Consider the following 12,642-nt stretch of genomic DNA (forward strand, 5'->3'; position numbering starts at 1 on the left):
AGTGAAGGGGTGATTAAAATGGTGGTGGGTGTTGGGAAGCTGAGAACGGTTTGACCGACTGCCTCTTAAGTCTGGCTTTGCCCAAGCCACCCACCAATGCCCCCCTCTCCCATCCCCTGCCATGGAACTTACGTAGGTTACTGTAAGGGGTTTGTGGTGAGACAGGGAAGGCAGGGGTTGGGGGAGAGGTCTCACCACCACTGGAAGGTGGACTGCTTGGAGAGGTCCCCTGCATCTCTTCAAAGGCCTCTTTGTAACTGTGGAGATGGGGCTGTAAAAAAGGGAAAGTAGAATCAGTTATCAAAATTCAGGACCTTCCTGACCTCTCCCCCACAAATTGGGGCAGGAGAAATGCCTGCCTTCTCTTTGCCAGATGCTTCCCCCATCTCCTGCCTGGTCTGGCTGCAATTTTAAACTGCTTGCTCCTATGCTTCCTTTTCTTGCCTTTATGTCCCTTTCTCCCGCTCCTAATTTCAGAAAACATTCTGCTTCCGTAGTTGGCTTCCGTTCCCCATACTGTCAGAAACAGCTCCTACAGATGACCCGTTAACTGAGCATTCATAATAATTTGCTTTACTGAGTATTCATTCTGATTCATTTGCATCTTCCTGTCAGTCATTGATCCCACATTTTCAGTGCACTTCCCTGTCACTTTCCTAATTGCAAAAGTCCATTCCCAAAATTAAAAAGTGGATTTGTGGCACTAGTGCAATAGAGAACTTTCAACCACTTTGATTGCACAAGTTTAAATTTCCAGCATGCACTTGAATCTGTCCCGGAATATAGTGGCGTTCCAGAGGCTTCCAGCAAGTGGCCGGAATAGGAGGGACTGATGGTGGCTCTTCCCAGTTTCAGCAACACAGGTTGCAACTAGTATTCCATCATGTTGGACATGAGAACAACCATGGACATTTCTGAGTCCCAAACCATTGCAACCTCTTCCAAAACTGAAGAAGCAATTTCCACCCAAGGAATACTTAGGGAGGCCTACTAATACATGTGCCATTTACCTAATCCATTCTACATCCAAATTAAATTCATTGCCCTTCCCAACCCTGGCCCTTCCCTACCTACTATCAAGCGCTGGCGTCAAAGAGACATATATCCCCTCTGTGTTTCCATGCATGCAAGCAGCAAGGTCAGAAGAGAAAATAGTGTTTTAATAGGAAAAAGAAAAGCACCTCCTTGGGCCTTCCTCCAGGGTTGGCTGCGATGGTGCTGACCACCTCCGGTGAGACACAGTGAACTGGAGAACGAACTGTGGGGCTTCGTGGTGAACTAGGATCCTGGGGACTGTTCTCATACTGGCCTTCACTGGTGGTACGTCTCCGTACAGGGGCTTCAGCTTCTTCTGGTGACTTCTCCCGTGGCGACTGTACTCCTGAAAGTTCAACTGCACTGTGAGAAAAGTGGCATTCCAAGCACAGGAAGAGCTTCAATACATTTAGAAAGTCTTTATGAGCCAATATTCAGATCTTTGGGCTGTGTCTTGGCTTTGGAAAGAAACTGAATCAATTAATCAGGAGAGGGGAAATGGGCAAATCCATCACTTTCCACCAGCGGATTATAGTGAAAACCAAACCAAACCCAACAAGCACAACTCAGAATTGTGACAACCCGGTTCATACATTTAAAAATCCCTGCATAATGAAGCAGCTGCATTGGAGAAAGCATAGAGTTCATGCTGAAGCCAAAAATCCCCAAGATGCCCTGTTCATTTCCTTCCTCGCCTCCTGAGCTGGGCTTCTGGAGGATAAGACGTTGGTGTGGATGCCCTGCATCGTATTTTACTTCTCTTACCTGGCTGTAACAGGTGTGTGCATGTGATCTGTGTGTAGGATTTATTAACATGAACCAAAGCACTGATTTACGTAGGGTGTACTTAGAGCAGGCAAACTTAACAGCCTGATTACTTTTTTCCTTCCATTCACCCAATATTACCACATATTCTTAGGCAACTTAAGTCTTCTCCACCACAGTAATATATTCCCCTCCTTGTCTTCAGGCCTTCCTCCTTCTCCCTGCTCCAACATTTCCATACAATGACCCAGGAAGCAGTTGGCAGGAGAAGGCAGATACAGGTCAAGAGAAAAGCCAGCTCAAGGAATTGGAAGGGATCCTCATATACAATCCTTTCCACGCCACACTGAGCCAGAAGCAGGGTGTGTGTGCTGGGGGGGGGAATAGGTCCAGGAGACTCAAGCAGCTGAGCAAAGCCACACACTGAAGGGGAAAGGAAGGGGGAGAAACCCCAAGGCCACGGGCTAACGTGGTCCAGAAAAGAGATCGAAGGCTGCTTGCTATTCTTGTCTTCTTCAACTTTCAGAGTCAATCTAAGGCAACAGAGAGGAAAGTTCAAGTCTCTGAAGATATATGCTTTTTGTGTGGTGCAGTGGTTAGAGTGCTGGGCTAGAACCTGAGAGACCAGGGTTCAAATCTCCACTTAGTCATGAGGCTTGGTGGGTGCGTGGCAGTTTCTTAGCCTAACCCACCTCACAGGGTTGTTGTAAATTAGGAGGAGAACCATGTATGCTACCCTGAGCTCCTGGGAAGAAAGGTAGGGTATAAATGTAACAATAAATTATAATTTAATTGGCTCTTATTCCCCCTAACAGTATACGCTCCCTGGATTAATTATGGGAAATGTTGATTGATGTGGGTGCTGATAAATTTTTCTTAGTGGTCTGGGGGGGGGTGCATACACACACACAGACACACACACCCATCCCTAGTCTATTAAACTTGTTTATGAACGTGATGCTGCCAAAAATTGGAACGGAGGGTTCAGAGTGCAAACTTCCCTAATTTGGAACTTCTGAACTAATCACAAACATTTCCACACTTTGGGCTTGGCTTGCAATGAGCTTTCCTCTGGCTGCCACCACCATAGGCCTCTCCCCTTTCCTGCTGAAACTTACTTGTTAGCATAGAGAAACTTACTTGTTAGCATAGAGAAGACTTGCTGCTGCAGCCATTATTGGGCCCTGGAGCACGGCAGCAGCATTGTGGGTGCCAAGACACCTGGGAAATGTAGCTCCGTTACTGAGAAGCCCAAGCAAAGCTCAGGTAATGGTTGCTGCAACCTTTTAAACCCTATTCAAGGTTGCTGCAGTGGTTACTGCAACGAGGGGGGGGGGGGCTCATTGGGAGATCTTCAGGCTTCATTGAGTTCCCAGTGATTAGGGATGGGCAAATCTGTCAATTTTGCTTCCTCTCAGTTTCTCATTTATCCAGGCTTGATATCACGTTCTCCACCTTTCCATGCCAATTTGTGATTATTACTATTATTTAAGTCCTCATGCAGATTCATCAGCACTTTAGGGTGGATTTCTCCTCTTACACACTTTTTTGTTTTGTAAAGCGATTGATCCTGAAATTATGCATTCTGTATGTTATTTTCCACTAATATATGCACTTATGTGCACACTTTGCATTAGTATGTGCATTTTTGTACACATTACTTGGCAGGAGAAGCACACTGCAAAATTCAGAGAAGTGCAGATTTCAAAAGACGGTTGTGTTTTGCTTTGTGCATTGTTTTGAAAATTGTGAACTGAATCAAATTTCTTTCCCATCCCTACCAATGGCATCACTGGGAGTGCAAGAAGACTCAGAACTGTGACTGGGCTATAGCTAAGAATGAGCTCAGCTTGGGCCTGTTCTAATCAAATCCAAATTAGTTTGTTTTAGGTGAGCCTGCTCCAAACTGAGATTGAAGTCTGTGGTACAGATAAACACCTTAAGATGTCTAGCGGTGCAGATGTGCCCTGATGTCAACCTGAGTCTCTGATTTCAACTGATGCATAACAGTGAAATCCTGAAAGTCATCTGCAGCAATGGATTTTGTTAACATGAAAACTTTGTAGCTGGGAACAGCACCTGCAACATTTCAAATTGTGCCCTGCAGCTGTGAAACGAAACAGCAGTGCCAGGGAACAGAGGCAGTCACAGCAAGCAAGAGACACCAAACTCTCATCAGTTGTGAAGCTGTGTTTGTTGCAGTGCCTGGACTTCTTTCTTTCTTCTTTTCCTTAAAGAAACCTGCCAGAGGGAGGGGTCTCGTTCACTAAATGGGGTAAGCTCGCTCCACCTCATTTACTTAAGATTTGCAGATGTAAGCTTCATGTCAGCACATTTAAACCCCAACTGGGGAAAAGAGCCCACTTATTTTATATAAGCAGCAATGAATGAATTCCCTCCTTCCTGCACCCAACTCACAAACACATTTGAATGATTAAAAAAAAATTTTTTTAAAGGCACTGGTCCCGGGGAGATGTCCTTTAAAAGTTTCTAAAACTCATGGGGCTTTGGGGCTGCTTTTGAGTCTCTTGGCTAATCTGGATCTCTCCCTGATTAGTAACAGCTATGCCATTTTCTCAGCTGCAGAGAGTCTTGCTTTTCACACAGCTGAAAGAAAAGGGAAGTTTCTTTTCTTTTTCTTTAAAGGAGGGAAAGAACAGGAATGCACAGATTTTGGGCAGCATTCTGAGATTCCCAAAACAGAAACCCACTTGGGAGGAGAAAGAGGAGGAAGCCAGAATCCATGGCAACAGAAGCAACCACAATACAACATCCGGAACTAAGGGAAATCCATTGATGAAAGGAGCAGTGAGCTCAAGCAGCACCACACACAAAACTCTTTAAAGTAAAGCAGCAGCATTTTGTGTGTGTGTAAAAACAGGGACAAGCGGTGCTAAGGCTGAACTAACAGGTTCAAGTCCAGTGACTGCATAGCTCACTGGCCCCCAAGCATTCCAAAAGACTCCCCCCAAGATAGGAAGTGAATGGCTGCACAGACAGACAAGGCTCTAGCAGCCCACCATTTTGATTTTAACAATTGCTAAGCCCAGGACAGTAGCGGCAGGGAGCTAAGCCACCCCTTTGGGGGTGCAGGACCAATGAGAGAAGCAAGGTTAGTAGGCTAAGGGAACTTGGCTCATCCTCTTGCTACAGTGATGCTCTCATTGGGCCTATGACCATGAGGCTGGCCTCTGCCTGGAAAAGCTCACTGTCACTCTCACCCTGGGGTTAGTACTTTTAAAAAAAAAATGGTGGGCAGTTTAAGCCTTAGAGTGATTGGCTGGTGCAGCACCACTTTGTAGCATGTGCCAGCCAACAACTTTGTCCTCATCTGCCTCCTACCTATCCAGCCACTCAGGGAGGGAGAAATGTACGGCTGCCACCAAGGCAACCATGACAGCAAAAGTAAAAGAAGTCAAGGTAGAGCACCAGGGAGGGAGAAAAGCAGAGTGCCCAGAGGGCCCCCCCCACCTCAAACCAGGTAGTGCCTCTAAGGGAGACAAATCCCTTTCTGCAAGGACTGTTACCTGTCTGGTTTTAAACCCCAAAATATTTCAGTCATTTTTCAAGTTAAGCTTCAGCAGTTAAGTTTCAAGATCATCCTCATTTCAGTGAACTAATATATGCAAAGTGTGTATATTATCCCTCCCTGCAGCCTTGTCACTGGAGAGGCACAAGATTTCTCCTATAGAATTGCAGAAGTGGAAGGGATCCAGTGAGCAGCATCTGGATCTAGATCTATCAGGCCTCTGGGAGTGGAAGTGGGTGGTTCCAGTTATCGCCACACTGTGTTGTCTTCCTTGAACTTCCTTGAATGTTTGAAGCTGGGGATAATGCATTTTCGGGGATAATACCCCCTTCTGTTCATACTCCCATCCTTTGGCATCAACAAGCAGGAGATGCATGGAAGTTGGCTTCCTTTCTAAAACCCTTAATCCCTATTGAATCATACTTTCTTGCAGTTGCTGGCATAAGCCTGAAGGCCAACACAAGCCCTTTGCAACTTTTAAGTTTTATCCCGAACACAATGAGCACAACATACAAGCAAGATGCCAGCTGTCGGTACCAGGAGACCTTGAGGAAAGGCACGAGTCTGTTCGCTGAGAAGCGAAAGGAGCATGGCACACAGGAGGGGGAAGGAGGGGAAGAGAGCAAGAAAGCAACAGCCTTGCTGGATGCTTGAGTGGGAAACTCATTGGGAAGCAGTGAGATACGGGCAAAGGTCAGTGCCAATTGCAATGTGGGCAAAACTCAGACTGATACTGCTAATGTGCGCAGAGAAAGAAGCCATTGCTCTCTGATTCAAGGCATTCCATATAACTCCCACACCCAGAGAATGGCTGCCATAGTTCCCTCTGTATTGCTGCTGCACGCACATTTCAAACGTCTTCCGCCCTAGGCTTCAAAACCTTTGCACCAAACTTTAGAAACCCTCCACTTCCTCTGGCCTTTTTATTATATGCCTTATTTCCTTCTTCTCTTTAAAGCAGGCAGAGGGAGGGGAGGAAGAAGGCGACCAGTGTTTTCAGAGCCAAGAGTGGTCACACCTTGGCTCAGGGTGACCAGGCTCCCTGGAATGGCTGAGGAGCAGGAAAAGCTGGGCACTAGCAACAGCGCTGCTCAACAAAATTATCTCTCTGGCACTGTCCTCCTCCTGTGCTATATTTACTAGGAAAACTCTAAGCTGAGAAGATACAGAGTGTCCCTTCCCTAGAGTGAGGCTACCATCTTCTGTAACCTGCAGCCAAGTTCTTCAGCCACACAGGGGAGGATTAGTTCCTTCCCAGCATTAATGGAATCCAGCAACAAGCAAGTGCCATCATGAAACTTTGGATCACAGGACAGCTTCAAGGTGACTCATCAAGATGGCACTGGAAAACCCTTCCTACCGGGGCCAAGCTAGGCATGCCAGCACTGTTTACCTACCTGCACTGTTCACCTACAACTCTAGGGAGAAAGGATCTATTATTCATATGAAGTGGAGGGGAGGGGAGCTGAACCATCTCCCCTCTTCTGTGTCTCTACCTCACAGTGTTTTCCCACTTGATGTACTACACTCAGGTCTGACACTAGAATTAAACTGGGCAGGTGGAACATTACTGAAAGCAATAGACCCTAGCTCAGCAGGTAAAAGATGTGCTTTGCATGCAGAAGATTCCAGACTCAATCCGAGGCATATCCATTTTAAAAAGGATAAGGTTGGGAGTTATGGGAAAGGCTCCTTCAGTCCCTGGATAGCTGCTGCCACTCAGACTAGCCTTCCAGGTATTGTTGGACAACAGCTCCCATCGGCTCCAGCCAGCATGGCAAAAGGTCAGGAATGACTGGGGTTGCAGTCCAACAACATCTGAGCAGCATACACTCACATATGCATTTATAGACATGTAAATGTAAGTAAATTCATAGCTTTGCTATTTGAATGCATGGCAAGTTCCTTCTGATGCTTAATTAAGCATTCTGGGTAAACTGCACACTATTACACCCAATGGCCCAGGGAAAACCATACCTTACTTTCTTTTTACCATTCAACTGCAAAGAAAGCATAGTCAGTTGATGCACTATAGTACATAAGAACAGCACTGCTACATTAGCCAAGGGTCCATCTAACTGATTGTTTGCAATAGGAGTCAGGCAGGTGCTTTTGGGAAGCCACCAGGCAGGACATGAAGGTAGCAGCTCTCCCCTACTCTTGGTCCCCCAACAACTGGTATTCAGCCATAGGCTGCCTCTAGACATTTCCAGGTAGCTGTACAATGACTGAGTGAATCTTATGTTATATTACTTGACTCTGCAAGGATTCAGACAGCATATTTTATTTTTCAATTTGTATCTTTCCTTTTGTGTGGGCAATACTTGTATCAAAACTTCCTCTGGCATTTTGGAGGCGATGCCAAAGGAATATTCCAACAGCAACTCCTCCACTCTCAAACTGAAAGATTATTCACAAGAAATGAGAACACAGAGGTTTAATTCACAAGCCCACTCTTCTGAACATAGGAAACATTCTTTCATTAAAATAGTTTAGAGTCTGGTTTCTTATTAATAGATTAACATCCAGAGGAACTTTATAGCCTAAGTTCAGAGATAGCAATCTTGGCCTGATAAACCATTGTTTTTTGGCTTGAGAATGAGCTGCGTGGCCTCACACTCCACAGTTTCCGGTGATATCTTCAGTTTAACATCTGCACACAAAACTGGTTCTTATGTCACAGAAAAGTGACAAGCCAGGGTAGAAGCACTGAAGGTGGGTGCACGAGGACAGAAGAAGGGAGGAGAGAAGGGAGTGTAAGAACACTCAGCTTGCTCTCAATGCAATAAACCATGGTTTATCAGAATAGACTTGTGGAATGTCATCTGGGCCTATTACAAGGATAGCCCAGAGCATGTCTCTAGGAACTCCCCAACAATATTAGTAAGTTCTCTCATTTAAACTAAACAAATAAATACCTCTTTCAACTTTACGTTCCTGTAGGAACATTATATAAAGCAAGTGAGCATGAGGATCTTACACAACCCCAAAGCAGTGATTGTGTGCACAGGAGCCCATCCTTCTAGTCTGCTGCTCTCTTTTGAATGTGACATTCCATTAGAATTTGGGCATTGTATGCATAGACCACAGGTCACCATTTCAAGCAGGGACTATAAGCCAGAGTGACAGGATATCAAGCATACACCATGCTGCTGCATTAATCCTGAAGCAGTGTGAGCACAAGAGGCAATGTCTATGGGATATTTTCTTGGGGGCCAGGGTGGGGGGTGGCAAAGGGCAGTGACCAAGTCAACTAAAGCACTGTGAAATTTAACAGGAGTACAAATTCCAAACCTGTAGGGAGAGAGGTGGGTGGATTCAGAAGAGCCAAGTATCCTGTATTGGGGCAAATGAAACACATAGAATAATAATAAAAAACAGCATCTTCTGTTGTAATGGCAACCCATCCTTTTTTTGCAGGGGTATAGAGATGTCACACATCTGCAGTGATTTCAGAAGTAGTCGTAAGGCCACTGTGGAAATGGCTGTTAACTCTGATATACTGAGGCTACCTGCACCAATGAAAGAGATCAGAAAACAAAACAAAACAAGCACCCAGGAGCCCTTGCTGAATATGAGGTTCCGGTGAAAACTCGTCTCTCCTCTTCTGGCTCCAAGACCTCATGTTCCATAAATACCAAACATGCAAGAGAGATGCTTTGGAACAACCACGTGTTTGAAATCCATCAAGAGGCTCCTTTCTCCAGAGCAACCTGCTGAGTCAGATTCCAAGAATTTACACACACACACACTTCACCCCTTCTGCTAGCCATGCTAGAAGCCCCTCTCCTGGTTCCAGTCAATATCGCCAGCCACAGCAGAAAGATCTGAAGTAAAACACCCCAGCGATGCCTGTACAACACACATAGCCCCTAAATAAACCTTGGTGTGCTGGCCAAGCACTGCAGTGAGTGATCATCCCATTCCTGGATTCTGGCCTTCCTTTCTGCCCCAACTTCCACCCATGCAAAAACCTCCCCTTGATGTTATGGAGACACCTGACATAGCACCAACAACAAAGCAGCGGTGAGTGTGGTGGCCACTGAGATAAACAAGCCCCCTCCCCCAATCCTTTTGCAAGTGACTTCTGGTTATACCACAGATGAGCACCACACGTAGCAAATGAATCCACACACTGCAAGGAAAAGGAGGAGGAAGCACAACCAATGATTAAAAGATAAATATATAAGGAGCTTTTGGAGTTAGAGCAAGGCTGTAGAGTCCAAACCTGACAGGCCCCAAAACCAGGTCGGATCCTTCCCAGAATTCCCAACAGACACATTTTTTATCCACTGGGAATGCACAGCTGTCACATGTGAGGAAAGGACCTGGCAGTATTGGAGGCAATCTCTAATGTGGGTGGGAAGCAGGAAATCACGTTTTCTTGCCTTTCCGCACACAAATTAGGAGACAACCTTACTCTGGCACCATTTTGGTTTTTTCTGGCGCCATTTTGGAATGGACTCTCAACAGCCACCCCAGCTCTCTGTCCTGGTGTCCATGCAACAGCAAGGGAAACAGCAACCATGCAGGAGATCCACGGCAGGGGAGGCTGAAGAGAAAGGAGGACAAGCAGCAACAGAACAAACCAGAAAAGGAGAAGGATCGCTGTCGGTGAAGAGGAGGATGGGGGCTTTTCATGCTCTTCCGGATGTCCCGGAGTTTGGCGTTGTACTCTGACAGGGGGAGACGGAGGTAGGGTGGGTAGGAATAGAGCAGCAGGAGAAGGACAACCAAGGATGAAACAAAATCCATCACGGAGAGTGAGAAAGAGGGTGTGTAGTCAGAGACAGAATAAACACCACAAACAGACAAAGGAGAAAGGGGAGGGAAAATACAAGAAAAAATATTAGTTGGAAATACACCCCAGGCTTGAATACAATGTGATCTAGGGTGAAGCTGGGTCAACATCAGAATACGAGATACCATTGAACCAAGTCAATTACCAGCCTCTTCATGAGATCTTGGGTGAATAGGTTGACCTCAGGAGTATGTTTTGTGGGGTAATAAATCCCATGTAGTTCCCTGGCTTTCTTTGGATTCAAGAGGAGCTAGAAAATCATATGAGAATCATATCTACCCTGTATACTGTTTCTAGAATTCAGTTATCAGTCGGGAAACTGGAGGAAACATTCCTTCATCTAATGTGCAGAATCAGCAGGATAATGACTGTAGAAATTGAAATATTGCAAGAATGTGGGGTGCACTGGCAGAACCACTCCTGCCCTCCTACCGATGCACCTGCACAGCACCAGGGCACAGATGTAGCTGGCAGCCCTGGAACACCCCTGTCTTGCCGCTTGGACAGGGATTTCCAAGAGTGGGTAAACAAAACACACAAACGGTAATGAAAAACTTGTGGAGGCATCTCTGACTCAGCTGGCTTGTGCTAATTGTTTCAGAGCTTCCATTTCAGGTCCCTGAGTCTCTGCGCCAGGCAGGATTTGCAGAAGTTGAGGGCGGTGGTGGTGATGGTGGTGAGCTTTCCCTGGGAAGGGTGTCCTCCTAGAGGCCTTTTGCCTTAATCATTACAGGCTGCTCCCACCCTGCTGCATAGGAAATCTGAGTTCTCATGATAGCGAGAACCAGGGAGGATGATGATCTGTGAAATTCCACACATACTCGCCTTGGAACAAACAGGCAATTTATAGTAGCATGCATTGTAAATAACATGCTGGCCCCTGAGCTCTCTCTCTCTCAACCCCTCTCTCACAGCTTGTTCTAGCCAGTTCTATTCCCTCCCCTCCCCTCCTCCTCTCTCTCTCTAGCACCATCCAGATCTCTTGCTTCACTCCATGTGATCATGGGACACTTACTACTGTGAACCTAGAGTGCAGGCTCATGCTTCCACAGCAGCTATTCTTTCCCCAGGATCTCAGGACATAGTGTCCCTTGGGATTATACACTGGTCCATGTGCAGCTCAGGTAGAAGGTTGCCACAGTATAACAACACTCGGAAAGGCTGCCATGTCCCCCCAAATCAGGAACAGGTGATTTGGAAAACGCCAAATTCTGCACCAGTTTCCTCCCATGGTTCTGATTCACATATGCCCATCCACCATACCTTTTCTCTCCCTACCAGAGTGTTGCTATGTAGTAATGCAATGGGGTAAAAATCTAGTCCTCTTCCATCTGCATCAGCATCTCCACATGATGGAAGTGTGTGGGTGCATGTATGGCCATGGGGGAGGGAGGCAGCTCAGTGCTGGTGTAAATGGCAAATACAGTGGCTTGTGAACTTCCCAGAAGCATTTGGATGACCACTGTAGGAAGCAGGATGCTGATCTAGATGGGCCATTCATTGGTATGACCCAGCAGGGCTCCGAGGTTCAACTCACACACTGCTGTGTGTTGTTACTGCTTTACCGCTGGTTGAGCCCAGCTGCCCCCTGCCTTTGCAACGCAAAGTAAAATGGACATCAGATCAAACACTGATTCATCAGTCTGCTTTGTGCTCCCCTCTGCACTTCAAGTGGTCTTCCTGTTTTCTCGTATTACTTGTAAAGCACTAGGTGTAGATTTTAGAAACAAATAAGTAAAGGGGGAATCAATTTTGCACAATGCTGAAAAGCAAGTTTGGCGAGGATGGGAAACATGATGTCACCAACTTCCAGAAAACCAGAGCTGTTAACAGCTAGCTTCTGCTATGGACACAAAGAACTCATTTCCCCTGAGCCCAGTCTGGAAAAGAAAATTGTACATCTAAAGAAAATGTGGTGAGTGCATTTCTATAGCAGGTTTGCTCCTCACGCTATGTGTACCTCTGTATACACCCTAAGATGCCACAGTGACTCAGCCTCCAGCTTGGTTTCCCATCCTCCAGCCCTCCTTATCCCAGAACCAAGCCATTTCCCTTTGGCCAAATGCTTTTAATGCCTGTGGTCCAGGAGCTGAACTGGACAGAGCCCAGCAGCTGAGCCTAGCATTGCAGGCTGGATTATGTCCAGGACATTTCTGAGGAGCTCTGCAATTAAAAACTTTTATGTGTAATTACAATCCCAGGAGCTGCCAGGGCTGAGGCTGCATACCGGATACAAGACATCACAGAAGTCCTTAAGCAACACTGTATGTTGTTTTTATCAGGAAGCCCAAATGCCTCAGTCCCAAAGACTGATCATTTTGCAAAGTGTGCCCCCTCTCCCATCACTGCCCATAATTCATGCTTGGGCAACCCGGTCTACAGTGTGCCCTGTGGAGAATTAGTGAGGATGCCCAAGGGAATTACATGGAGGAAAGACTCCATTCTGGGACAACCAGTTAGAACCCATTAAAAAAGAGACTCAGCTGTACACATCAGAAGAGCCTGAAAGTTC

The 12,642-nt window shown here is 46.2% G+C and overlaps 1 protein-coding gene across 50 annotated transcripts in view; it reads right to left on the reverse strand.

Moving 5' to 3' along the window:
- The window catches only part of TNS1 (tensin 1), a 319,529-nt gene that overhangs the window by 40,020 nt on the left and 266,867 nt on the right, over positions 1 to 12,642 (reverse strand). For 14 of the 50 annotated variants that reach the window (XM_083583968.1, XM_083583935.1, XM_083583946.1 and 11 more), the window contains 4 exons: positions 9,919 to 10,005; positions 8,624 to 8,665; positions 1,182 to 1,381; positions 133 to 271 (listed from right to left, as the gene is read on the reverse strand). In XM_083583968.1, the coding sequence (XP_083440094.1) occupies positions 133 to 271; positions 1,182 to 1,381; positions 8,624 to 8,665; positions 9,919 to 10,005 (468 nt within the window). The remainder of the gene's footprint in view (positions 1 to 132; positions 272 to 1,181; positions 1,382 to 8,623; positions 8,666 to 9,918; positions 10,006 to 12,642) is intronic. The other 36 variants (XM_083583943.1, XM_083583939.1, XM_083583940.1 and 33 more) reach the window with 7 other exon arrangements.

This window comes from Podarcis filfolensis (genome assembly GCF_964270895.1).
Source record: "Podarcis filfolensis genome assembly, chromosome: 1".
Classification (NCBI taxonomy): Eukaryota; Metazoa; Chordata; class Lepidosauria; order Squamata; family Lacertidae; genus Podarcis; species Podarcis filfolensis.